The sequence below is a fragment of the Anoplopoma fimbria genome, chromosome 2 (assembly GCF_027596085.1).
Source record: "Anoplopoma fimbria isolate UVic2021 breed Golden Eagle Sablefish chromosome 2, Afim_UVic_2022, whole genome shotgun sequence".
Classification (NCBI taxonomy): domain Eukaryota; kingdom Metazoa; phylum Chordata; class Actinopteri; order Perciformes; family Anoplopomatidae; genus Anoplopoma; species Anoplopoma fimbria.
This window is the reverse complement of record NC_072450.1, coordinates 4,039,463-4,066,812: the sequence shown is the minus strand read 5'-3', so window position 1 is coordinate 4,066,812 and position 27,350 is coordinate 4,039,463. Positions and strand designations below refer to the sequence as shown.

Sequence of the window (27,350 nt, the reverse complement as noted above, 5' to 3'; positions counted from 1 at the left end):
TGACTTTTTTTTTTACTTTTATTTGACATACTATACTATGACTTTTATTATGACTTGCTTTCAACATACTATACTATGACTTTTTTATGACTTTTTTCGATACTCCATACTATGATTTTTTTTTATGCCTTTTTTTCAACATACTATACTATGACTTTTTTATGACTTATCGACATAATATACTATGGCTTTTTTCTACATACAATACTATTACTTTTTTTTTCGATATTCTATACTATGACTTTTTTATGCCTTTTTTTCGACATACTATACTATGACTTTTTTCTACATACTACATACAATACTATGACTTTTTTTAATACTTTTTTTCATACATACTATACTTTTTTTTTTAAACTTTTTTTTTATACTATACTATGACTTTTTTCTACATACAATACTATGACTTTTTTTTAACTTTTTTTCGACATACTATACTATGACTTTTTTCTACATACAATACTATGACTTTTTTTTAACTTTTTTTCGACATACAATACTATGACTTTTTTTTAACTTTTTTTCGACATACTATACTATGACTTTTTTGACATACAATACTATGACTTGTTACTTTTTTCGGCATAATATACTATTACTTTTTTATGCCTTTTTTTCAACATACTATACTATTACTTTTTTTCAACATACTATACTATGACTTTTTTATGACTATGACTTTTTTTTTTTTCGATATTCCATACTATGACTTTTTTTTTTTTTCGACATACTATACTATGACTTTTTTGACATACAATACTATGACTTTTTTTTAACTTTTTTTCGACATACTATACTATGACTTTTTTGACATAATACTATGACTTTTTTATGACTTTCGTCATACAATACTATGACTTATTACTTTTTTCGACATACTATATTATGACTTTTATTATGACTTGCTTTCAACATACTATACTATGACTTTTTTATGACTTTTTTCGATACTCCATACTATGATTTTTTTATGCCTTTTTTTTCGACATACTATACTATGACTTTTTTATGACTTATCGACATAATATACTGACTTTTTTTCTACATACAATACTATTACTTTTTTCCGATATTCTATACTATGACCTTTTTATGCCTTTTTTTCAACATACTATACTATGACTTTTTTCTACATACAATACTATGAGCTTTTTTTAACTTTTTTTCGACATATAATACTGACTTTTTTTTATGACTTTTTTTCATACATACTATACTATACTACATACAATACTATGACTTTTTTATGACTTTCGTCATACAATACTATGACTTATTACTTTTTTCGACATACTATACTATGACTTTTTTGACATACAATACTATGACTTTTTTTTGACATACAATACTGACTTTTTTATGACTTTCGTCATACAATACTATGACTTATTACTTTTTTCGGCATAATATACTATTACTTTTTTATGCCTTTTTTTCAACATACTATACTATGACTTTCATGACTTTTCGATATTCCATACTATGACTTTTTTTCTACATACTATACTATGACTTTTATTATGACTTTTTTTAACATACTATACTATGACTTTTTAATCACGTACTGTACCATTATTATTACCATCTTCATCACATACTATACTATTCAATTTTTAGGTCTGTTTATACCGGCTATACTATGAAATTTGTGACAACATACTAAAGTATGACTTTTTATGAAAGACTAAAACATTTTTATTTTAAACCTGCAATAATTGAGCTTTAAGAGGAAGTGGATTAAGGAATGAAAACAAACAACAAACTACTGTAATCAGTTTATTGGCAAAATGAAAGAATGAATGTTGTGAGTACACATTTACTAATCCAGCTACCAGAAATCCATCTAGTTACAAACATACGTACTCTCTCTGTCTTAGAAACTAGTATAAGGGTTAATGGGATGTTTTTCATACAGACTGTACATAAAATGAAAAACAGGAAGGTGGATTTGTACATTATAAAAACACCACAACATCTTGGCTGAAAGTTACAAATTGTACATAAATGAATTTCAAAATGATTTTTCTGTATAAACAAATTTCCAAGATGGATCTCCCTTAAAATATTTCTTCTGCTCCAAAATAATTTTCCCCTTTTACCTTATATTTTAAAGTTTCAAAAATGGTTAAAATAAACATTTCAATCCCCATTTTTTCTCTCATTAAAGTGGGTAAAATATTAACTAAAAGCTACCTTAAAAAAAAGCTTTCTTTTGTTTGTCTTCAAAGATAATTGTAAACTGGGAGTGATACTTTCAAAAAACAAGCATCATAAATCTTCCTCTTTAGTATCTCATTATTTCTATTATTTCCAGAACAAAATCAAGAAAACCAATGACTTTTTAAAACCAGCTGCTAAAGAAAACCCTGGCAGAATTTTTGGGATTCAAACTCACACAAATGACTAAAATTATATACAAAGCACTAAAAAAATGTCACAATAAATCAAAACGCTGGTGTATAAAAAACAACAAAAAACACACCACACATATGAGGTGGATTTTCCAGTTGTCCAAACAAGTTGTCACTTAAACGTTAGGTTTGAATTCTGTCGTCGTAGACATTAAACATGATCTCTCCTCAGATATTTTTAGGGAAAATTTAAACCATGAACTGATAACTTCCAGAGAAACCAGCAACGCTGTAATCTGAGAGGATGTACAGGCAGACTCATCCATCATTTCTTACTCCCAACTCCAACACATTCCACTAAAATAAACGTAATCAAAAACAAATTCAGCATCGCTCTCTGATCCAAAAGGTCTCTAAAGTGCTCCAAAGAAAAACTGGGCTGACAAAACCGAAACATGGAAGTGCCTGAAAAGAAGAATAATCTAACAAAATACAACGCAAAGACTAATTATTTTACATTTGGACAAAATGTTTCATGATATACAGGGAAGGGAAACAAAAAAATGCATTATTTTACTATTTCTTCTCTTTCTATTTCGGTGTTTCTGTTCAGTTCAACCAATTAACTTCCTCCACTGAGCTCCTTTAGTACTTTGGCACTTTGGTGTATTCTTCCGTGTGAATGTTCCTGCACAGGCAGATGGAAAAGATCATCCCCAGCAGCTGTCAAACAAAAACACAGATGGATTAATACATTTTTATACCTTTGATACATTTCATATGTTCATATTTCAACATCGGAGTTCAGAAGTCTGGAGTTTTCCACGTGAGCTTTACAGTGTCTCATTAAATTCTATTAAAGCTTAGGTAAAAGAACTTTGGAGGAACAAAAGCAAGAGAAAGCCAGATTTTGAAAGTAATCAATGAGAAAAAGAAAAATCACAGCCCCTCCCTTCAGGCCTCCCTCTCAAAATAAGCTAACCTCATCATAAAGAACTTAAAAAAAAAACACGTGGCTATTGTTGGTAGTCACAGCTGCCGTCCAATAATTTCATTTGGGCACAAAATTGTAATTTCTTGTCTGTTTTATATCAAAGCATTTGATTTATTGATTCATAATTACCCTTGCTTCAATTAAGCTACAATGTTTGAGTAATCCCTGTATTATCAGCATTCTCTTGATTTTTTTACTGATTATCGGCCCCTAAAAAAGAGCCAATTATTTTTTACTTGCCCGATCAGACAACTGTATGAGGTATTCCACTTGCACAAACACATTACATTACATTACAGTCATTTAGCAGACGCTTTTATCCAAAGCGACTTACAGTCAGTAGTATATTACATATCATTCACCCATTCACACACTGATGACAGGCTACCATGTAAGGTGCCACCATCAGACTCGAACTAACATTCATGCAACATCCCAGAAGGCAAGCCTTCGGGAGCAACTTGGGGTTAAGTGTCTTGCCCAAGGACACATCGACTACTGAAGCCGGGTATCGAACCACCGACCTTCTGATTGGAGAACTACCTTGCTCTCCACTACGCCACAGCCGCCCCACAAACACAAAATGTCTCGCTGAGAAACAAAATAAGCTTGTATTGGCAGACTGATTGGTGTGGACCAAACCAAGACACCTCCTTCTCACGCGGCCTTGCTCTGTTTTTACAGCAGCCTAAACACTGCGTGCCCTGAGTGTAAGTTAAAAACAGACAATAACATATTCACGAATGATGGTTTACCTCAACCAGAGCCACTGCGAGGCAGATACCCAGGACGACCCCGATGTTGGTGAGGAGCCAGCTCTCCACGCTGGAAGCACAACCCTAAAATAGATCCATCCAAAACATATCAGAGGAACGAATGGACGAGGAACGCAGCAAGGTGACACTAAACAGGTAAATATAATAGACAGAAAAACACTGTTTACCGCGTCGTAAACGGGCCAGTCGGGCGTCTGAGCCTCACAGAATCCGCTGTCGGAGAAGTTGCCTGTGGAGGCCGAGATGTTCTGGCAGGAGCAAGGAAACAGCAGCTGGGAGCTGTTGATGATCACCTGGTTACCGTTCCAGTCCACACGGCCGGTCCAGCCACAGCACTCCATCTATGGACGGACAACGGACAATCAGCAGCACGGTTAAAAAAGAGAAAACAAGATCAAAGAGGCAGAAGTTGAAGCAGCCTTTGCTGGCGATTATTGCTTTTAATATTTTTGCTGCAGTATGAATTTGGCACTTAAACAATTGTTAAGTTTATGTTTTGTTATTTATTATGGTGACCTACAAAAAAGTAGCAAGCTAGTGTGCAGTAATATGTTCAGCAAAATCATAATTTGTTGTCACATATTTCTGTTAACTAATAAATGGCACTTGTAGAACCGTTGTATAAAAGCAATAACACACTTAATGTTGTGCAGTTATACTTGATATCAGCACGGCTGTGATTCGGTAGCAGGCCAAAGATAATCTTGCCTCTTACCTCAGACCAAATCACAGCTGTGGTGATATATTCAGTACAACAGAACTCCCTCTCAAGTGACATTGCTTAGTTTGCATTCATAAATTATTTAATAGGAGGATAAGTTTGTGTGTACAGAGTATTCAGTAATGAACTTTATATTGACAGGATCACTTCAGAGTGAGGTGTGTACATCATATGTGTAGTAATCTGTAATTATATATAAAAACAAATTTGTATTTTGGACTAAACAGATACGATTTAAACAAAGAGCATGAATCAGTTCTTCCAACTCACATTCCTCTGGATGAAGTCCCAGGCCTGCTCCGTGGTCGAGTTGTTGCCGGGGTAGTCGTCCAGCACTTTGGCGACGATCTTGGACATTTCTTCGTTTAACTGAAAGAAAACAGTTTTGTGGTGTTCATAAAATATATACGTCTTATGATGCAGAATACAGACTCAGCAAAAGTCAGATGGAGCTAAAGCTGAAGTGAAGACATGCATTTTATGTGCTGTTTATAGTTTCTTCATGTGTTGTGAACATTTGGATGCGTTCAGCTGGTTTTATGACAGAGTTTATGATTTTAAAGAAACAAAAGGATAAACAAATAGTTGAAAAATGAATCATGTCAGGATAAAAACATCTGAAACTGCTGGAGGATTTGGTAAGTCTAAAGACTGTCTCGTGTCCAAATTGATGTGAAAACACACACTGTAAAAAGTCTAAACACACACTTATAATCTCAGAGTGAAAAAAGAGCTGTTTGTTAAGTATCTTCCCTCACCATGAACATGCTGAGAGTAAGACGAGAAGATTGATACCACTCTTGAATGACTTTCCTTCATATAGGAAGTTGAAGCCAGCAGCTAGTTAGCTTAGCTTAGCATAAAGACTGGAAAAAGAGGGAAACAGCTAGCCTGGCTCTTTCCAATGTTAACAAAATCTGCCTACCAGCACCTATAAAGTTCAGTTAACATTTTTTGAAAGAACCAGACTAGCTGTCTCCTCCTGTCTTTATGCTATGCTAACTAGCGGCTGACTGTAGCTCTATATTTAACTTGTATACATGAGGTGGTGTCAATCTACTTGACCAACTTTATGGAAGACAGCGTATAATCGTACAATATTTCAACATGTCAAACTTTTCCTTTAAGTTTAAGGCCTTATAAGAAATTTGGAATGTTCTGGACATTTAACAATATTAAAAAGGTTTATAATCAGAGCCATTTTTATATGCATTCCTCTGTAATCACTTTTTTTGCGTGAGTTTAGTTGGTCGACTCAAACATGAGCTGTGAACTCTTGTGTAGAAGAATTTGGCATTAAGATCTGTGAAATCCAATTTGTAGGATATCCAGAAACATGACAATCAGGAGTTGAACACAGCAGCACCTTTACATGAATGAACTGAGCCAAATCACTTGAGACCAGACGCAGGAAATCTGAGTGTAATTGTTGCTAAATCTTTTCTCCAAGAATGTTGAGACACTCAAGGTCTCCAGTGAACTCATACTGGAAAAGAGAAGTGCTCTTTTCTCTCCACAAAAAAAAGTTTTTTCCCTGAACAACTATTTGGCAGAGAAGCATAGTGGCTGAAAAGAAGTCCAAGAGCTTCCAACAAATGTTCAGATACAATAAACAGAAATCTGTCTCCTCCTTTTTGTAGCATTTCAACCTTTTCAGTTGAATAATGCATCTGGACGCCCGGATCAACGAGGACGAACTCAAACTTGTGGTCCAAGTCTGAGGTCTCCTTGCACTCTTTTCGCTTGAGCAAATCATAAAAGTGCACATAATTGTTTTATGTTTGTAGGAGTGCATGTGAGAGACGATTATGTCAAAGTCCAGCTGGAGTCAGTCTCACAGTTTTCCACTTAAATCCTTTGCTAAAGTCTCGCCATTCAAACTACAGTCCAGGTTATGCAGTAAATATCCTGCATGCCACTTAGTTTACAGGTTATGAAACGTTTTTGAAAGTTAAGGTAAAAGTACTGATTTTGTAGGAAAGAAATTCATGTTTTTAATTGTTTTCTTCATTTACTGCCATTGTACAAATCTTGCAATATTTGTAAAGGCCTTTAACTCCATATTTGTAGTTCATAAATATCGTAAGAATACATGGCTGAAACAGTTTGTTGATCAACCAGAAATGTAACAATTATAGCATCATTTTTTAATTAATAATGAGAATAATCAAAAGCACAAGTTTTTCAAATGTAATGTATTCATGTCATGTAGGATGGAATACAGTAACAGGAGGGATTTACATGTTAATGACGTGCAAGTTTGCGTTTACAAAATAGCACTAAATCTATTTAATTTGAGTTTAATTACCGTCAACGTCAGTCTGAACGTCAGGCACTTCCGCATTATTTAGTCTTAATTACAACATGCATGTTGACATAAACACTACTTTGTAAACCTGTAATTACAGTAACTCATGTGACATGATCGTTGCATAAAGTCGTGTCTCAGATAAACACAGATGTTTTGCATTCCAGTTAATTACTGGAGCGTCCACATAAACATCTAAAGCTATATTCGACCTGTTCAGAGAGCAGATACAAGTGTGCAGAAACCTCTCTTGGTATTAAAGGGCTGTTGCAACGTAGCATGGTACTTAAAATATGTAAAAAAATATATATAATTTAAGCATTTAGAAAACACAAAACACGGAAGGCAAAACACATAAAACCCACATTGAAAAACCCTTCACAAGATGAATTTAACCCTTTCTGCTTATCTGTAAAATGTCTAAACACCAGAGGGCGACGCAACACTGAACGCTGTCAGTTTCAATTTGCTTGTTGGGAGGGTTTTAATTCGTTTTTCTATTGATAGCTTGTTGATTCTATGTCACAGCACATATTTGTGCCTGTTATGACACATCGTGGGTGTGAACACAACCAGTCAGAAGATAAAGGTGTGCTGCAAAACATTCCTCTTGTCAGGATCACCAAATAGCGTTTGCCCTCCAGGTGAGACGAACAAAACAAAACAAAGTGGGGGGGAAAAACTTCCACAATGATGGCAAAAAAGGGGGACGGCGTGGCGGACAAATGAAGAGGAAGTGACATCACTCACCACATCCTTCTGGAAGTAGATGAGCACGCCGGCTACGACCTGAGCGATGAGGATCAACAGGAGGCAGGTGAAGTACTGAGGAGAGAGGAGACAGATGTTAGACCCGTCAGACCAGCAAACATCTGTGGTGAATCATCAGCAGGAGACGCAGCTGGATCCCAGTAAAACCAGTTTAGAATGAAGAGCTCAACAAAACCAACAATGACTGTATCTACTAAACAAGATTGCTGAAAGTAGTCTCCAAAAAATGCCCTATTTCCCTTCTGTTTGTTTGATAAAAACAAACAGAAGGGAACAGCTGTTTTGGGGAATTACTAAGACTTTTTTTAAATAGGAAACGTTTTTCTGTGTTTTCGGTTTGTTTGTCAGCCAGATTACGGAACAACTACCGGCCCAATTTTCATGAAACTTGGTGGAAAGGTGTATCATGGGCAAAGGAAGAACCCATTATATTTTGGAGCAGATCCATTTCCATTTTGACATGTTTTTAACTTCTTCAATAGGAACCAATGGGTTTGGAGCTGAGAACCATAGAAAGGAAGTCAGGAAAGTGTGCACAAGATAAACTATGTAAATATGTTTATAAAAAGCAGAATATAATACGAAATAAACGTAGGTAGGAAGGGACTTCAAAACTTAGGAAACCTTTTAAATTTTGAATTTAACTTTTGAATTTTGAAAGAAACTGGCTTGCAAAAAGTCCTGAAATAACATAAAATGAACAGAAAGACACTACTGAAAAAAAGTGAAGGATTATAATCTGTTTATTCAGATGTAAAGATAATGAAGAACACAGTTGTTGGTACTTTTAATGCCAACTATTATATTCCTGCAATAAATCCTCCACTTGTACCACAGCTGTATTATTCATCATCATGTTTAAGTGATCAGGCCAAACGTTACAGACGTATGTTCAAACATTGCAAACTCGTATCACTCACCACGCCGAGCAGACAGCGGATCTCATAAATGGTCCCCAAGCAGCCGAGGAAGCCCATGAGCATGGAGAAAGCTCCGACTCCGATCAGGATGTAGCAGGCCACCTTTACAGCGGTGGAGTTATCTGTATGAACAGAGCACGGATCGGAAACCACATGTTATCACAAATGTTGATCAATGCAAAGGAGTTATTTTTTTGCCATCTTGAGTCTTGAGAAACACAATCGCAATTTTTAAATAACATTTCAGCCCTACTGAAACTTCTTCTAGAGTGTTTAAAACCGTTCTTTAATTTATCTTAAATCATTACATTACATTACATTACATTACAGTCATTTAGCAGACGCTTTTATCCAAAGCGACTTACAGTCAGTAGTATATTACATATCAAATCGATATTGTTTCACCCACTGTCTATGCATCGGGTCGGGACAATTATTCTGCTGTAGTTTCTCATTAAGTGACAGCGAAATGTGTCCACATATACGAAAAAGCTAGACACAACACATGATTAAAGCTACTATGAGGAACTTTTATTTTGTGTTTGTTTTTGGCGGTCCCTGTGGACGAAAGCGGTAGTGCTTCTGAGCACCAGAGTCCCTTTAGAAAACCTCTTGTTTTACTGCAACAGGGTCTGACAGTCTGCTACACTCCTTCGATCTATTAATTGAGAAAGCATTAGGCAGATTAATCAATAACAAAAAAAAAGTCAAAGTCCTAATACTGACATGGGGGTAAAACCTCTGAGTGGACCAGAGAGTGAGACAAAAAGAGAAGTGTGCACTTCAACGCTGTCAAACAAAGGCTTCTGTGTGACACATCACACTCTGCAGAACAGTCCACATGAGAGAATCCTGTTAGTTCTAGTCCAGACGGCTGTTTAGAGCTTGCGACAGTTCCAAACAGAAAACAAACTGCATGCCAACAACCTCCGCCAAATTACATACAACTCCAGAGAGAGGGACAGCTCTGTGATACTAAACCAAGTACAGCGAAAAGTCATTTATATACAGTACCAGTCAAAAGTTTGGACACACCTTCTCATTCAATGGTTTTTCCTTTATTTTTTTTCTACATTGTAGATTAATATTGAAGACATCCAAACTATGAAGGAACACATATGGAATTATGTGGTAAACAAACAAATGCTCAACAAACCAGAATATGTTTTATATTTTAGATTCTTCAAAGTAGTTGAATGAGAAGGTGTGTCCAAACTTTTGACTGGTACTGTATATATATATATATATATATATATATATATATATATATATATATATATATATATATATATATAAAGACTGACTGCAAAATACTTCTAAGGTTTTTAATAATGTCACTTCCTCCTTTGTCTCTAATGCACATTTCCATCATACTGAATTCTGCAATAAACACAAAAATCTCACAAATCAATTTCTTACATTATCGTCACAATCAAGTGAAACACAACAGAAGTTTTGCATTTCATTTAAATGTACTTTATAGGTTTCACTAGTCTCTTAACTCTACAAACTTGTGCAGACGGAAACCAGATGAGCTTGTCGATACGGCAACATGTGTGATCATCAAAAAATAGAATGAAATTAGAAGCAAATGTGCAGCTGCAGCGCTCCACTTATGTCGAGTGATCAGGATCCAACGTAACGCAGGAAGCTAAAATAAGACTTCAGCCACAACTCAATGCCCCGGTTGGGATTTAGGGAGTTCTCTCTTCGTGGATGGATGATGACTCATCAAGAACTGAGAGTCAGTTTCATTTGGTCTCAAGACAGAAACACAGAACCTGATTCAGCTGTGGTGAACGTTTATAGAGTCACACAAAAAGATTGTGAACAAGCAGTGTGTTGATGTCGGTCAATGCACCGTTTTAAAAGACTGAACCCCCCCACCCCACCCTCCTCATGGCCTCAAGGAATCATGGGAGACCCCCAGGGATCAGTGAACCAGGGCACGCAGCTCCAAACCAAGACAAAGAGAGAAACGAGGGGAGTTTATGATGGAAAATTAGGCTATGGAGGGGGGGGGGCAGGAAATGAAAACCTGTGTGTGTGTGTGTGTGTGTGTGTGTGTGTGTGTGTGTGTGTGTGTGTGTGTGTGTGTGTGTGTGTGTGTGTGTGTGTTTATGAGCCCTTACACGTTTTCAGGGTCAACCTGCAGAGTTACTTTCAGAATCAGATTTCTTGAACAAATTCAACATTTGATTGGAGTTTGAAGATTTTTTGGGATGAATGCATGTATGCATTCTGCAGGGCAGTGAAATACAATGAACATTTCTGCTACTTTATACTCATATACCACACCTCAGAGGTAAATATTGTACTTTTTACTCCTCTGCAAGTATTTAACACATTATTTTAGTTACTTTTAAGATATAAAAACACATGATATACTTATATGATATGTTGCAGCACTATACTACTCCTCTACCCAGCAGTACACAAATTATCTCAAATGGGCTCCACATTGATGAACTAAAATTTTGCTTTTGCACCGTATCCATAATCTGTTTACATTTCTGGCATTGTGTACATTTGGTCTTTGCACCTTATTTATAATATTTAATCTAAACTCTTTTCCCTGCTTTAGTAGAAAGTTCTATCTTATCTCATTAAGAAGTATTGCTACAGTATTTTGAGATGTGGTCCAGTTTTGTAGCCGCCTCACCCTCAAGGTTTCTCCACTAAAGAGTGCTGGTTTCTGCCGCTGACTGGCTCTGATTGTTATCATAAATCACATGACACAGTAAAATACAGAAAGCGAAAGGTAAAGACAAACGTTTTACTGCCCTGCAGGGTTCTTTCCATAATGAGGTCAGACACTTATGATAACAATCAGTGGCAAAAACAAGGACTTTTAGTGGACGTAAATTGAAGAAGAGGAGTTTCTCTGAGCCAAGACATTGCAGCCCATTTGTCATTGGACACAAAAACATGAGAAAAAAAGTATCTAGGTTAACAAACAATATTGGCATCAAAATGTACTTAAATTGCTGTAAATTGCAAATTGAGATTCATATATACCTGTATTATATTACCGATTATAGATGTATTAATGTGCTCATCACTTTAATGTTGCAGACGGTAAAAGTGGAGCTCAATTTACTTACTTTATATACTGCTGGGTAGGTCAATCTATAATAATACATCATTATTTATTAGTTCATTTGTATTTTGTATCAATAAAATAATTCTCTAAAGAAACTTTAATCTTTAAAATAAATGTTGAGAAAAAAAGTAAAAATATCCCTCTGAGATGTAGTATAAAGAAGAATAAAATGGAAATACTCATGTAGACTACAAGTACTTCGTGACAGATTATGGGATGGCTCCAGTCAGCCAAGTTGGTCTCCCTCGACGACATGGAGGTTTTGTTTACAAACCAGATTTGAGGTCTGGCTCTGACTCAGCGGCGTCGTTTGTACAATCAGGTTACAGCAGCTCATTGATTCGTCTGTGATCATCGGTGACATCGGTCCACGAAATGTTCCACTGAGCGTCAGTACGACTCATTTATGCAAAACACACAAAGCTAAACTGTCCACTGTACTTTAAAACCCTCTGGTCTGAGTCGCATGACAGCATTCCTGCCTCCATGAAACCTCCATGGACTCATCACGCTATCTGTCCGCCAGCCGCTCGGACAGACTGGTGATGTAGTGTGTGTGTGTGTGTGTGTGTGTGTGTGTGTGTGTGTGTGTGTGTGTGTGTGGGTGTGTGTGTGTGTGTGTGTGGGGTGATGAGTAAGGCGGTGAGCGCACTGGGCTGATGTGATGCATGCTGATGCTGGACGGAGCAGAAAGAGCCCAGTGTCTGAGGGGAGGACACCTGCAGAGAGGCCACGGACGAGGGACAAATGTCCTCAGTGACGCTGGCTGGTCTGAGAGCGCACACACACACACACACACACACACACACAGACACAGACACAGACACACACACACACACACACACACACACACACACACACACACACACACACACACACACACACACACAGACACAGACACACACACACACACGCGCACACACGCTCTCTATTACAGCAGCTCAATGTCCGTCTCTATATTTCTGCATCAACACTTCTTCAGTCGTCTCTAAGGCTTTCTGTCTCGCTCACACTGGTCGTCTCTTTCTTCTTCTTCATGTTCTTTTGTCTCGCTGATAAACTCCTATTGTTTCTTTATTTAAAGGAATAGTTCAAAAAATACTTAGAGAAATTGTCGTTCAGAACAGAGCTGGAGTCTGGGTACGTAGTTAGCTTAGCATAAAGACTGGAAGTGGTAGGAACTTCTAACTGGTTCTGAACCAGTCTCACTTTAGTCCTGATCCTCTATAGACCTCCATCAGTAAACGAGACCATCAGAGAGAAGATCGTCTGTTTCTATAAAGTTATTCTTAAAGCTGGTCATCGGAGCCATCGGGTTGGATTCTGGTGAAACCAGATGAAATCATGCAGGTTCACCAGAAACTCCTTCAGACCAGACTCCAGCAGAGACCAGTCCACCGTGGACAGACCCAGATCCAGCAGAGAACAGGACTGAGTGGGGCAGACGGTTTTCTAAAGGGAGTCTGGTGATCTGAAACACTTCCACTTTCGTCCACAGGGACCGCCAAAATCAGCACAAAATTAAAATTCCTTGTAGTAGCTTTAAGTACAAATCTGAGGTACCTGCACTTATGACAGAGTATTTTCTCAGTTTGGTATTAGTACTTATACTTAAGGATCTGAACACTTCCTCCACCACTGCCTTCCTACAGCGATTGAGCAATTAAGAGTATTTCCTTTATGTCAAATTATTTATTTTATCTTACAAGAGGCAGGTTTTTTTTAAACACAGTGTCAGTAACAGGAGAGTAAATGACGCCATGATGAGAAAGATATAAAGCAGGACGAGGGGAAGAGAGAGAAAGATGTGTGGCTTAAAGGAATTTCCTTTTTTTAAACTCAGCCGAGAGAAGCAGACAGAAATCTGCTGGACACTTGTGTTTAACCGAGCAGTCTCAACACACCAGTGAAAACACACAGAGCTCCACTCATTCAAGGTAACACCATCACACGTTGGCCTCCATGGAGGGTCACTGTGAGCCATAAACAAGAGGAAGGAATGTCTTTAATCAGAGTTGTGATGCAGCTCCAAGCTTTGGAAACCAAATCCACCAGTTAGTGCAGATTAAATAACGACGTTAAGAACACCAGACGAAACCAGAGGGAGATTTTGTTGCCGTTATTGCAGCTGCAGAGCGGAGCTGAAGCTAACCACAGTATCGGACAGACGGAGGAAGGTCGTCTGTCTGAATGTGGATGTTATTTCATCTCTGAGCTCGAGTCTGAAACTGTTTATGACACAATAATATACGGCTTCTGTCATGTGAAATGTGCTAGCTAATGATTTAAATCATCCATGATCTCTTATACCGTAAATTTAGAAGAAATGCATCATTTTATAAAAATCTGAAATATGAAGACCAGGAAACGTAGCATTAAACTAGCAAGAGATATGCGGAGCGGATGGATCACTCTGTCTTTAACGCTCATGGGACCGAAACTTGGTTTAATGATAACAGAGATTTTAGATAAGTAAAACTGGTTTCATAGAGCAGACTTTTACTTTTCTTCCCCTTCAACAGTCTTATGTGTTCAACACAATATAAATTACATTTAAAGTTTATTTATGTAACATTTTTTTATGTGCATTTTTAAGTATAGCATTAGAAAAGCTGTTTGGAAATGGCAAAATTGGAAAGAAAATTCCTCAATTGTGCAAAAAAGTTATTACACACAAAAAAAAAAAAAAAAGTTGTTGGGTAATGGAAACGTCATGGCGTAGGTCTGTCATGATTACTAATTGTGTTGGACCATACATCATCCCGGAAATAATTCGGAGAAACATTATTGTCATTTGTCCTTCTCAATGTGAAATAAAAATATATAAAAGTATGTTTAAAATATCCTAAATAAATACAAAGGGGGAAAAACCTGCTGTTCATTCTAGCATTGTGTTAACGGAAAATTTAAAGTGAAATTCTTATGTAAACCGAAACACACATGTTAACAAACGGGCAATATTGAGGTCAGCAATAATTATTGTGTTTATGTCCAAATGGCGTACGTCAATAACGTAAAAATGAGGTCATATATAGTAACAAAAGACAATAATGTAAAAATCAAAAGAAGTCACACGTTGTTTTGTTTCCTGTTTGCAACATTTACTACTTCTTCTACTGTCGTTTACTGCCGGATTACAGCCGAGTAAAGCACAGTTTATAGCTACTTCATTTGCTCCAAACTAGTTGATGGAAACACGTCTAATCCACTTTTTCCCCCCCAAAACATTAATAAAGTAAAATAAAAATTTGCTCAACAATTGAATGGAAACACGAGTAGTGATTCCAAAAAATATAAAACACTTCTACAGGATCTATCGGACACATTTATTCGCAAAGAAAGCTTAAAAAGTGGAATATTTAGCATAAATCACAGTCTACTTCAACCTACAACTGGATTTATTAATAGTTTGTTATATTATAAGAGCTCAGACAAACAAATAATAACATTTTTGAGTTGAATGTCTGCAGCCCGTTTTCTTCTTCTTTCTATCACACTCAAACACACATAAAAACATTTAAAAAGACACAAACACAGACACAGACACACAAACACACACTGTGAGCCTGCAGCCAGAGCTTGGCCTGTTTTCAGCCCCTTAAATCATGCCTCCATGTTTATTGGCCTACATGCGCTCCACAAGTGGATTAGTGTAGGGGTCCACTAGAAAGAAAAAAAAATATATATTGGCTGTTAGACTAGCTGTCGTCACACTAAAAGCCAGGAAGGAGTTTCCTCCCATCTGAAGACGAAACAACGGACACAGAAAACGGACTCCACTGGAGTGATAATTACAGCAACACGTGCAAAAAAAATTAATTACTGGAATTACTGCTTCGGCTGTTGCAGTTTATATACATGTCCGTTCAAAATGTCCTCACTTTATCATTTGATCCTGTTAGATATTAGTGTGAAATTTTCATAATTAGCAGATGAACTCCTGAAATCACAGCAACCTTTGACCTCCAAATTCTAATCAAACCAAACCTGCATTCATGAACAATAATAGAACATCATCTCTGGCACTGACATCATATACTCTCCTTGTTATTATAAATCTGCAATTTTTTAAATGTATTTATGTATTTTAATGTACTGTTTAATATTGTGCTGTACAGTGTTGTACTAGAGTGTTTTGCTGTTGAATTGTACTCATAATATAAAAGGCTACTAAATTGAAATAACCGACCCAGCGACTACAAAAAAAATTGTTCTGTAGCTAATTCTGGAACATTTAGGTGGAAACTGAAATGTTGATTATGTGCATTGTCCGTGTCAAAAAAACAAAACAAACAAAAAAACAGACATCGTTGAGTCGAACTGGATGTTAGTGCCAAATTTGAAAAAAATTCACTCAAGGCATTCCAGAGAATGGGAAGGACTTGAGGAGACAGTGACCTTTGACCCCCAAATTCTAATCGGGTCATCCTTGAGTCCAGGTTGGACATTTGCGCCAAAATTAGAAATTTCCTTTAGGTGTTCCTGAGATATCATGTTAAAGAGAACGGACAACCTGAAAACATGACGCCTCATGCCACGGCTGAGAATCAGGTCATAAAGCAGGACAGGAAAATGACAAAATCTGACGCGGGAACTCACTCAGGACGACGATGAAGCTCTGATTGTCCAGCAGGAGCCAAAGTCCGAAGCCCATGATGACGGCCCCGCACAGCTGGAGGACAAAAACACACGCACACGCACACACACACACACACACACACACACACACACATATATATATAAATAAAGCTATGAAAACAATGTTTTTGCGAGTCCAGGTGGATAAAGGCAAATAATAGAACAGCTAAAACAGTATGTATCACAATGTAAGTATCACTTTTCTGTAATGCAGCCATTAAAATCACGAAAACACAACACTTATGACATTTTAGGATATTATAATAAACAAAATATAAGACAATATCTAATCTCATATCACGAGATATATATATCCAAAATCTATATAGCTATGGCAGAGCAGATATCTTGCTCTGCCATAGCTGCAGCCTCTGATTATGTTAATTTTTTGGTTCTGGCAGGACATGAGTGCTGTATGCCGTCTGATTCTTTCCTATTACATTAACATGAGTAGCTGGGGCTTCAGTTCAATATGACAATATTCTCTACAAAATATCTGAAGAGAAATTTGAATTGACGACAAAGTCTGATGAAAAAGCAAATAAAATCTGTAACTTGACCACAAATCTCTGTAAGTTAGAAGCGAACGTTCTCAGTGGAAAAGCACAGAGGAGTGAAATGTATGAATACAAACACACTCAGTGTTTATCTGTTGCTAAGAAGCTCTAAACCTCAGATCACAGAATTAATTTCCACAGAAAAAGACAGGAAGCGAGAAAGTGAGTATCACCGCGGTAACTGGGCCACAGACTGAATAAAAGTCAGAGAGGGAACATAAATGATCGGCTGGCATCTTGTCTTTTCAAGACAACCACAGAAGAATTGTTATAGACAGTTTTTTCACCACGATCTCGTAAAAAAAATCATTTCAACCATCCTGAAGTCAATGTAAACTGTCAACAATTGTAAAGGTTTTCTTTTTACTTTGTATTGTCTTCTATAATGGTCAAAATCAGATGTCACTGGTTTGAAACAAGAAGTTTTGTCTCTTTTTGTTAATAGTCTACAGTTAACCCTACGGCATCAAAGAAATATAAACCTGTGAAGCTTCTGAAACCTGCATTCTCTCTCCTGTCCATCAGGGGGCGACTCCTCTTACGTCTATGAGAAAATGACTCTACTTCTCTCTTGATTTATTCCCTCAGTAAACATTGTAAACATGAGTTTATGGTCTCAATCTCTAGTTTCAAGTCTTCTTCAATACAGCATGATGTTCATTTAGTAAATGATGCTCCATTTAGAGTCAAACAGACCATAAAGCAGGGTATGCTTTAGGGCGGGGCTACTGTGATTGACGGTTCGCTTTCACTACCAGAGACGTATGCAGCGTCTCTAAGTAACTCCTTGGCATTCCAAATATGGTAACTTCTGTTCATCGGTTGCATGGCGACAGCAAAATTGCAGAACTGGAGGTTTCAAAACGGCAGTCCACAAACAAATGTGTGGCGTAACTATGACTACCTCCACTTCTTATATACAGTCTATGAGTGAAACACATGTTGAGCAACGTTACAGAAATAAATCAAATAACTAAACAATGACGTGCTTAGAGAACATCTCAAGTGTTTTAAAAAGTTGCATTTCTCCTTTAATGGGACATCATTATTAACAAACGTGAAATACTCACAAAGAAGATGAGGTTGAAGAGGAACAGGAAGTACTTGGTCGCTGTGATGCAGCCTTTCCCCATGATGCTGGTTCTGTAAACATGAGACAGTCACACTATTAGTTATATTTATACAATATAATTAATATAAACAGAGTGCGGGTGGAGTTATTCTGTATGAGAACAGAGCAGGATTGTGTATCTGGATTTGCTTTGGGGGAGAGAGCATGATGTGAACAAGTGGTGACAGATGCTTATAGAAGCACAGACCTCCGAGGCTAAGCTGGCAGGGCTGATCATGATCGGGGTCTGTGTGGGGGGGGGGTTCAAATCCTCCAGGATTACACCCGCAAAACCAGTACAATCACATCCTCAATCTGTGAGCACAGAGGAGGGGAGAAGTCGTGCCCTCTGTGACCTCCTCGCTCCAGCCCTCATTGAGTCACAGCTCTAAATCCATATGTATTTATAGGAAATCAATACGTGAACATCACGGAAGATGAGAGTATTTACATTCACGAAAATGCAGATTAATGTGGTAATGATATTATTTTGTTTCGTGAAGATTCAAGATGTATTTCTTTTTTTCTAGATCTGCAGATTAGAAGCGACGTAAATACTCTCCAGCAGAACATAAATAATCTAAATAACACAAATAAGAACATGATTGTCTTCTGCCAGCTGCAAGAAAAGCAGACCTACTTTTTTAAAATCTTTTTTAAAGGCCGAGCTTTTATTCCAGATGTACATTTCTACTGTTTCTTACATTATGAGAGGGAAACAGAGTATTTGAGAAAATGTAAAGAGTTTGGAGTTTTCAGAGAGGAGGAAATGTGTAGACTCATATCGGCTAAGGTCTCTATTATTTGCTTGTATAGTTATTTGATGTATTATATATAACTTGTTAGACTGTGCCTTGTTGTTAACTTCTAATGAGCACCTTTTGATTTGTTTATTTGTGGAAATACTTCATAAACCTAGTAAAACAAATGGTTAAATTACAAATTTTCTTTATAACTTGATAATATTTCCTCTAAATTATTCATTTGACAGACAGAATTTTGCAATATAACATAAATGTATAACAATATGGTTGTAACAAGTCGGAAACAAGCCACCGCTGGAATGTCTTTCTACAAACAGTATAAGATTATAATATTAGAATAGCATGATCTTTGTCTGCAACTGTGCAGAATTACCGTATTTAAACAAAATGAAACAGACTTGATTTAGTAGAATTGGATTTATAATTTGAATGTAAACGTTATCAATTAATCTTGGAAGCTTCCAACTATTCAGTACAGCCCTAAAATCAATAAATAATAATAGAAGTGAAATATCACCCAAGCCAATTTATAATCTGGTTTCTTGGCATCATCACTGCTATCAAACTACATTTTGTTGTAATTGTTTTTAACTGTATCTCTATTTCTATCTTGTAAGTACGTTGTTAGCAGACTTTTAATTGTGTATCTGATTGTATAAGTACCACCAATAACTAATACATTGTATTAATATCATCGCTGAGTTCAGGCGCTGGCATTTTTGTTCACAAGTGGAAATTAAAAAAGTACATTCATCTGGTATTCGCCACCAGCTGGTCCGTTGACCTTTCCCCATCTGTGTGGTGGCCGATATTTACAGAAAATCTCCGCCTGACATGAACGCAGCATTGCTCTCTCTGTTTTTTCACCTTGTCTTCCCCTCCCCTCCGTACAGTAATGGCCTCTTACTGTCCAATAAATCTATGAAAAATCTGGGTGAAATATGGCGCCCGACTCAATGTTTCCTCCTGGCAGTGAAGCCCTGTAGCGTGAGCACAGAGCCTGTGTATCCGACCCATATTCCCATCACTGTAAATGGGTTACTGTTACATGGCTGCCTCTGTGCCAGTTTAGGGGGGAGGGCACCTGCAGGGATGACAGAGGGAAGAGAATATGCAATGGGAAAAACATTTTTGGCATATGTTTGCAGCAAAGCCAGATGGAAGGTATTATAGACTATAAACAGAGCCGAAGCCTTAACAAAGACCAGGTCGGCCTCTGATACACAGGACGGGTTTCAAAGGAGAGATGCTGCGTTAGAAGACCCCAAATAACTTTTTCTTTTAGGACGGTTTTTAAACCTTAAACTTGGGTAAAAATTCTAGGGTAAAGATTTTACTACAGAAAAAGGATTAAAACCAAAAAGACACATTTAACAAAAAGTCAAGGATAAGGATGGCAATATTCATTTTTTTTTTATTACTTGCCAACAGAGCCCATAAAAGAAGACAAAAACTAGCAAAAGTCAAATCATCTAAATGTATTGCAAATCCAAGATGTCAATAAAAGCTTGTTTCCTTCTACTTCACTTTATCAATACATGAACTTTTCCCCACCTCAACCAAGCATTCCATGTAATTCAAGGTATTCTTAGAGCTTTTAGCATTTGCACTCAGTATTTCTTTTAATGTGCAAATTGAAAATGTGCTTAAAACACGTAGGATGGAAATGTACCTAATGTGGTAGTCCGCATCTTAATGTTCTCTGACTTCCTGTCTCTAGCGCTAAGCTACAAGCCCATTGGCTCCTGCTAAAATCTTAAATCTTTAAAAAAACAGCTCACAAATGTATATTTTCCTTTTTTTTTAAAGGGCTTAGTATTTTCCAAGAACAGCTGGTCAATGTAGTTTTTTTAACAAATGTTATTCAAACAGGAATAAATACTACTTTCCGTTGGCGGATTAATCCACATTGCTCTGGAAAGTATTTACAACTACAAGAAGGTGTACATGTGGGTCTTTACTAACGATAAAAGGCCCGTTCACCTTGGCACAAAAACGGCCTTTTTCAGCAAAATATCCTACAAAGGAATAAAGAGCCATAGAGTCATAAATGGAGGAATATCGGAGCTTATATTAGCTGGGTTTAATAATTAATTTAATGACCTCTGTCAACATTTACAGACATTTATGAGACTAGAGTCAAATACATCTTTCAAACCAACTGTGAACTCATTGACCCGTTTACGACAGATCTACGCTAACAAGTTTATGAGCTTGCTAATTGACAGTTTGAAAGATAGCTTTATATATTCCCTCTTTAATAAAATTACTTTTAAACAAAATAGTGTACAATGATGATAAAAACGTGAGGGGGGAGTAAACGGCACAGTAGGCCAACCGTAACAATAGACAGAAGCTTAAGAGCAGTTGTGACACTAGCGTTCTAGCGTTCAGCTTGCACGCTACAGTCATTCTAGCCCAGCGCGTAGGCCTAGTCGCTGCGACAGCTAAGTTTTAGAACAAATATTTTATTGGCAACCAAGCTAACAAGATGCTATCTAAATCAAATCTTAAATAAAACTCTATTAAATTAATCAAATGGCAGGAGTTAACAGCACAGTAAAGAGAACATAGAAAGAAGATGGGGGAAGCTATTTTAACTGACAGGTGCCAGCTAAAGTAGTTTACCAACTTTTGTTATTGTTGTTTTTGGTCTTTTAATTGGATTTTGGAAAGAAATATTGTATTTTTCTGGGGAGCTTTAAAGATTCCCTAGAGGTCTAAATTCTTGCGGTTGTGAACATGATGGATGTATTTATGCACTTCGGGTTGTAAAAAAAAAGAAAAAGTTCCTGAAACAAAAGGCTTTGTTAAATTTAGAAAGTGCCACGGAGCCACTTTGTGCCGCAGCTGCTGAATGAATAAAAAACATGTCTGCTTCAGGAATGTTTACACGATGTTTCAATTAACTTATCAGCCTTAATGTTGTTGAATATGGCAAGCTTTAACATAAAGCCATAGGGAAGCTACTATTCACTGCATTTCACACTCATTTCACACAAATGTGCAACAGGCCAAACTAGAGAACATGCTATCGTAATTATTCCCAGCGGAGAGCATTCAACACCATCTGGAGCACATCATGAAGAGACAGAGACAAAGTCCTAAATGTAATTAAAATGAATTTTGGACACAAACAGAAGCACCTCAGGTCCAATATGTGCCGTCAGAGGCTTTGACCCAGTTCACATAGACTTTAAAACTGGGTTGTCAATCCACTCTGACCAGTGGTCAGATGGAACAAGTCCCATTTACAACACATAGGTCACCATTGACCTCTTTGTGTTGGAAGAGTTGCAGAAGACCTCGCCAGACAGTTGGCTCACAATGACCATTAAAATAGTTCAACACAAGAGCTTGACTGAGCTCTTCTTTACTGAGAGAGAGTTTCTCTCTTCACTGAATTCTAATATCTCAAAGACCACATTCACACTGAGACACTTAACGTTTCTTGGGCGGCTGATCTCAATAAAGAGTAAATGTATCCAAGAAATATTTCTTTTTTTTTTTTTTTTTAAATCTGCAACACATTCTAGCCAGATGTTGAAAAAGGCAGCAATCTACGGTTTTGCAGAGTGAAGTCAATGCCTAAAAGTCTTAGAACTTGCATTCTCTCTCCTGTCCATCAGGGGGCGACTCCCCTGGTTGTATAGAAGTCTATGAGAAAATGACTCTACTTCTCTCTTGATTTATTCCCTCAGTAAACATTGTAAACATGAGTTTATGGTCTCAATCTCTAGTTTCAAGTCTTCTTCAATACAGCATGATGTTCATTTAGTAAATGATGCTCCATTTAGAGTCAAACAGACCATAAAGCAGGGTATGCTTTAGGGCGGGGCTACTGTGAATGACAGGCAAAATAAACAGATAACACCCAACTTCTGGTCGTGTCTAGATGGTAACAAAAAGTGCAAAAACTCTAACGATTTACCCAACCACAACCATTCAAGGTCAATGTCTAACCTCAACCATCTTGCGAGAGTTTCCTTACTTGTGGGTTACCTTCTACCTCAAGACCCCCAAACCACAGAACGCCGTGGTAGAGACCTGTCAATCACAGTAGCCCCACCCTAAAGCATACCCTGCTTTATGGTCTGTTTGACTCTAAATGGAGCATCATTTACTAAATGAACATCATGCTGTATTGAAGAAGACTTGAAACTAGAGATTGAGACCATAAACTCATGTTTACAATGTTTACTGAGGGAATAAATCAAGAGAGAAGTAGAGTCATTTTCTCATAGACTTCTATACAACCAGAGGAGTCGCCCCCTGATGGACAGTAGAGAGAATGCAGCTTTAAGAAATTTCTGCATGTGTAGGTGAGAGGGCAATACGGGCAAGTCCACAAAGACAAAACTTTTACATGTACTAATACCATTAAATAATAAATTATAGTAAATTTATAAAAAGCAATTTAGTTGAAGAATTGTTTTAGTAACTTCCTTAAACTTAAAACATGAATAAATACAAATTAATTGATAGTTTTGCGGGAATTTGGTCAAATTGAACTCAAACTTCTTGGTGGTGAAACACTTTTAAAACATCTGGTGGATCATAACACAAGAACTCAGGAATATTAGACACTTTCCTTATTGGAAGACAATATTAGAAACATAAGTGGCATTGTTTAAATCCTGTTGGAAGTTTCCCCAACAACCAAAACTTCCTGTGGACATACACTCCAGCATTATAGCGCCTTCAAATCATTCAGCTGCCTTTTCATTTCTACTTTGTTGGAGTAATCATATACAAACAAACCGCTCCACTCCTCCGCCCGTTCGTCCCTCCCTTCATTTTAAATGTTGCTTCTCCTGAACTCTCTGGTTGTACCAGGCACGAACTACTCACTAGATCTGAATGACGGCACAACACCCAACGAGGAAAGTAAAACTAAAGATAAGAGTTTCCAGCTGACTTCACATGCTTCCAGATATAAATACATAAAAATATAAACAGTTTGATCGCCAATTTGTAGTCCACATTTTCTCACTTTGCGTCTAGAAGTATCTTTGTTATTACTCTGTTCAAAACTGTCACCAAATGTACCTACATACGTACTTCTCCTAAGGTATTTAATGTTCATTTCAGACTGTGGTGGAAGAAATTCTCAGATCTTTTACTTAATTTGAAGTATCAATACAAGTAGAGGTATAAAAGTACAAACATTATGATATAATTAAAGTCCCAAGAGTATATGTACCCAATGAAATATGGCCCATTTCAGAATAATATATATTCTCATTTTGAATTCTGATTATTGATGCATTCATATGTTCATCACTTATCAACTAGTAAAGGTGACAGTTTTATAAACTGCAGGGTAGTTTAATCATCATTTATTAGTTGATTGTATTGTGTATTTATAATATGACTCTATAAAGTAACTTAAGCTGTACAAACAAATGTAACTCAGTAAAATAAATACCATATTGCCCTCTGAGATGTAGTGGAGTAGAAGTATAAAGTAACCTAAAGTGGAACGATAGAGTACAGATCCGATACCAGTGCGTTAAAAAAAAAAAATCGATCAGGTCATAATTACCTCTCTAATATCAATTTTATGTTGTTGTAAAAGATTACATTTGAACACATCACACACGTTATAATTTAATCCTCCAAAACTTGTTTTCTACTAAATGGAGCTTGAACGCATCATATCGTTACTGAATGCAACCTCCGTTAAGATTACCTGTTTCTCCTTTATATGTTATCCTAACAGCTTACAGGTAACGTTAACTAGCTCTCCTGTGATTACAACAAGGGTTTGTTGTTCAAAATGTAGCTTTACTATGAAAAAGATGTTTAGTACTTGTTTAGTACGGATTGTGTAGCGTAACAAGCTGTTAAATTATATGATAATGTCATATTCGATTGGTGCAGAGACTCATGTACTTGCCGATACCTGATCCAGTATTTTAGGTTGTATCAAAGGCATTTCTGATACCGGTATTTGAACAACACTCTTAGTACAATTACCAGATAATTGTTCTTAAAGTATTTGAGTTAATTTACTTCATTTCTTTCCAATGCTGCATTTCAGTCTCCTATTTCATTTTTATTTAAAAGGTGATGTTTTGGTTCATGGCCAGAAATATGTGATATTTAACATACTCCTCTCCATTTTGTATTTCTGTAAGGAACTGTTCTGTAAGGAACTATGTGTCATAACTCTGAGGAATACGTTTGTATGTTTAAGCAGGTTTCTATTGGAGAGAAAATGCAGTCGAGCCGTCTGTGGAGTCCAAAGTGATGAGTTCTGTCTAAAACATCTTTGTGCAGCTGCTGATCTGAAACTATGAGATAATCCATCAGAGGAAAACATGAAGCAACTTTCAGTTATTTGTTCTGAGCTTTGTTTTCATATCAGCTGGTTCTGCTTCATGTTACGCTCCAATTCATCTTCCCAGTGTTGGAGATAAATCCCTCTTAAACTCTTTTCCTAGCAGACATCTTCACATCTTTGTGTTTACAGTGACTTTATAATCCATGGCAGCAATTCAAGTCACAACAACTTTACTGTTTGCTAAGAAACTAATGTGCGAATACAAAAAAACTATGTATACAGATGCTTTGTAGGATTATCTAAACATGTTGAAACTTTAAATGATAACAAATAGTCCACTAAAAGCTTATTCTGCTGATATTAACAGTTAGATATTTCTTTTCATTATGAATATTAATTATTGATATCATTTATCCAAGTTGACATTGTTTTTTTTCTGACAGTCCAAAATGCAAAAGTATTGTCATATCGAACAAATAAAACCTGCTAATATTCACATTTGAGAAGCTGGAAACTGTGAATTTTAAATACTTTTGCTTTTTTTAAAAAAGGCACTGAAATTATGAATTTATTATCAAAAAAGATCATTTTTTTGTCGATCTACGACTTATTGTTTCAGCATGTTAGACAATCATAAATCCTATTAATGACACTAAAATTTAGAGCTGCAACGTGATAATTAATCGTTTGGTTAATTATTTCAAACAAAAATACAAAAAATGCTTATCAAATGTGACGCTCTGCTGCTGTTCTTTTTCATATGTGACAGGAAATGAAATCAAAACAATCGTGTTTAGGTTCTGAGGAATGAATAATTCCTCAGAACTGAACTATTAGACAATTGTCATCTTTCAAGAAAAAAATCCACATATTTGCTGGGTAATGCTTCTCAATTGTGATGATTTGCTGCTTTTCTTTGTTGTATATGAAAGTTAACTTATTTATTTTGGAGTTTTGAATGTCTGAATACATCCTCCTGGGCTTTGGACAATTATAGCTGTCACCTTTTACATATTAAAGACTATGATGACAACTGATTAAAACCGATAAAATAGTTCTCAGATGAATTGATAATGAAAATAATCATTTGTTGCTGCCCTAATGAAATGTTTTAGGGGTCTTAACTTCAGCATTGTGCGGTTATTGAAACATTTCCAGCTCATTTTGGAGATAATTCGGACTAAAAACGAGGCTGTTTCTCCTCATCAATGACACAATTTTCATCTGACAGAGACGGCACTGAAGGCGTCAGTCAGACATCTTGTCCATGTTGCTTACACACTCTCTCACACATGCAGAAATGTGCAGGAGGTGCGTGGTGCAACAACAACAACAACAACAATAAAGCCTTTTGTTTTTCTTCCCTCGCTGTTCTTTTCAGCAGATTCTATTTGTAGCCTGAAATTTAAATCTCATATTAGCAGAGCAGAGATGAACAAAGGAGGTGTTTATCCGACACTTGTGTTTATCATTTAATGCTTAATGTTGATCAACTTGTTCCTCATTGCATTAATTCACGATTTGGGGATTAGCTTAGCATAAAGAGTGGAAGCAAGTGGAAACAGCTAGCTTTAGAGTTATCTCTACTTCTAGCCATGATTGTGTTGTTTCTATAGTGCTGCAGGACTTAAATATTGCAGTGAAAATCAAAGCCACAGAGAATAAAATGTGACAGGAGAAAAAAATGGTATGAAACTGCTTGTGGTTTAGAGGGTAATTCAGTCTCTTTTAGCTCCTGTTTTGGTCTCCACCAACTCCTGAGCATAAAGACTGTACCTGCTCTGTCCAAAGTCAAAACACTCGCCTACCAACACATCTAAAAGATCACCAAGTAACTTTAACAAAAAAATAGCAATATGTTGGTTAGAGGTTAAATACTGTCACTATTTCTTGGCATAGAAGACATTTGAGGATTTTTTGGGGCATTGAGCTTAAAAAAACTTTAAAGTTGGGAGCCAAAAAAAACAAAACAAGGAGCTGAAAGACACTTAAATGCTGTATAGAGCTGAAGACCTGGCCTATTATCTGTATGAGTTTTTACTTTATATAC

The 27,350-nt window shown here is 36.7% G+C and overlaps 1 protein-coding gene across 1 annotated transcript in view; it reads right to left on the bottom strand.

Annotated features, from left to right (window-relative positions):
• Positions 1 to 1,770: 1,770 nt before the first annotated feature.
• Positions 1,771 to 27,350, bottom strand: part of LOC129104673 (CD82 antigen-like) — a 31,929-nt gene continuing 6,349 nt past the window's right edge. Inside the window, exons 2-9 of the mRNA XM_054615475.1 lie at positions 18,210 to 18,282; positions 16,544 to 16,616; positions 8,842 to 8,963; positions 7,901 to 7,975; positions 5,113 to 5,211; positions 4,289 to 4,462; positions 4,101 to 4,184; positions 1,771 to 3,074 (exon numbers count right to left, since the gene is read on the bottom strand). Of these exons, the coding sequence (XP_054471450.1) occupies positions 2,997 to 3,074; positions 4,101 to 4,184; positions 4,289 to 4,462; positions 5,113 to 5,211; positions 7,901 to 7,975; positions 8,842 to 8,963; positions 16,544 to 16,616; positions 18,210 to 18,272 (768 nt within the window). The 5' untranslated portion in view covers positions 18,273 to 18,282 and the 3' untranslated portion in view covers positions 1,771 to 2,996. The remainder of the gene's footprint in view (positions 3,075 to 4,100; positions 4,185 to 4,288; positions 4,463 to 5,112; positions 5,212 to 7,900; positions 7,976 to 8,841; positions 8,964 to 16,543; positions 16,617 to 18,209; positions 18,283 to 27,350) is intronic.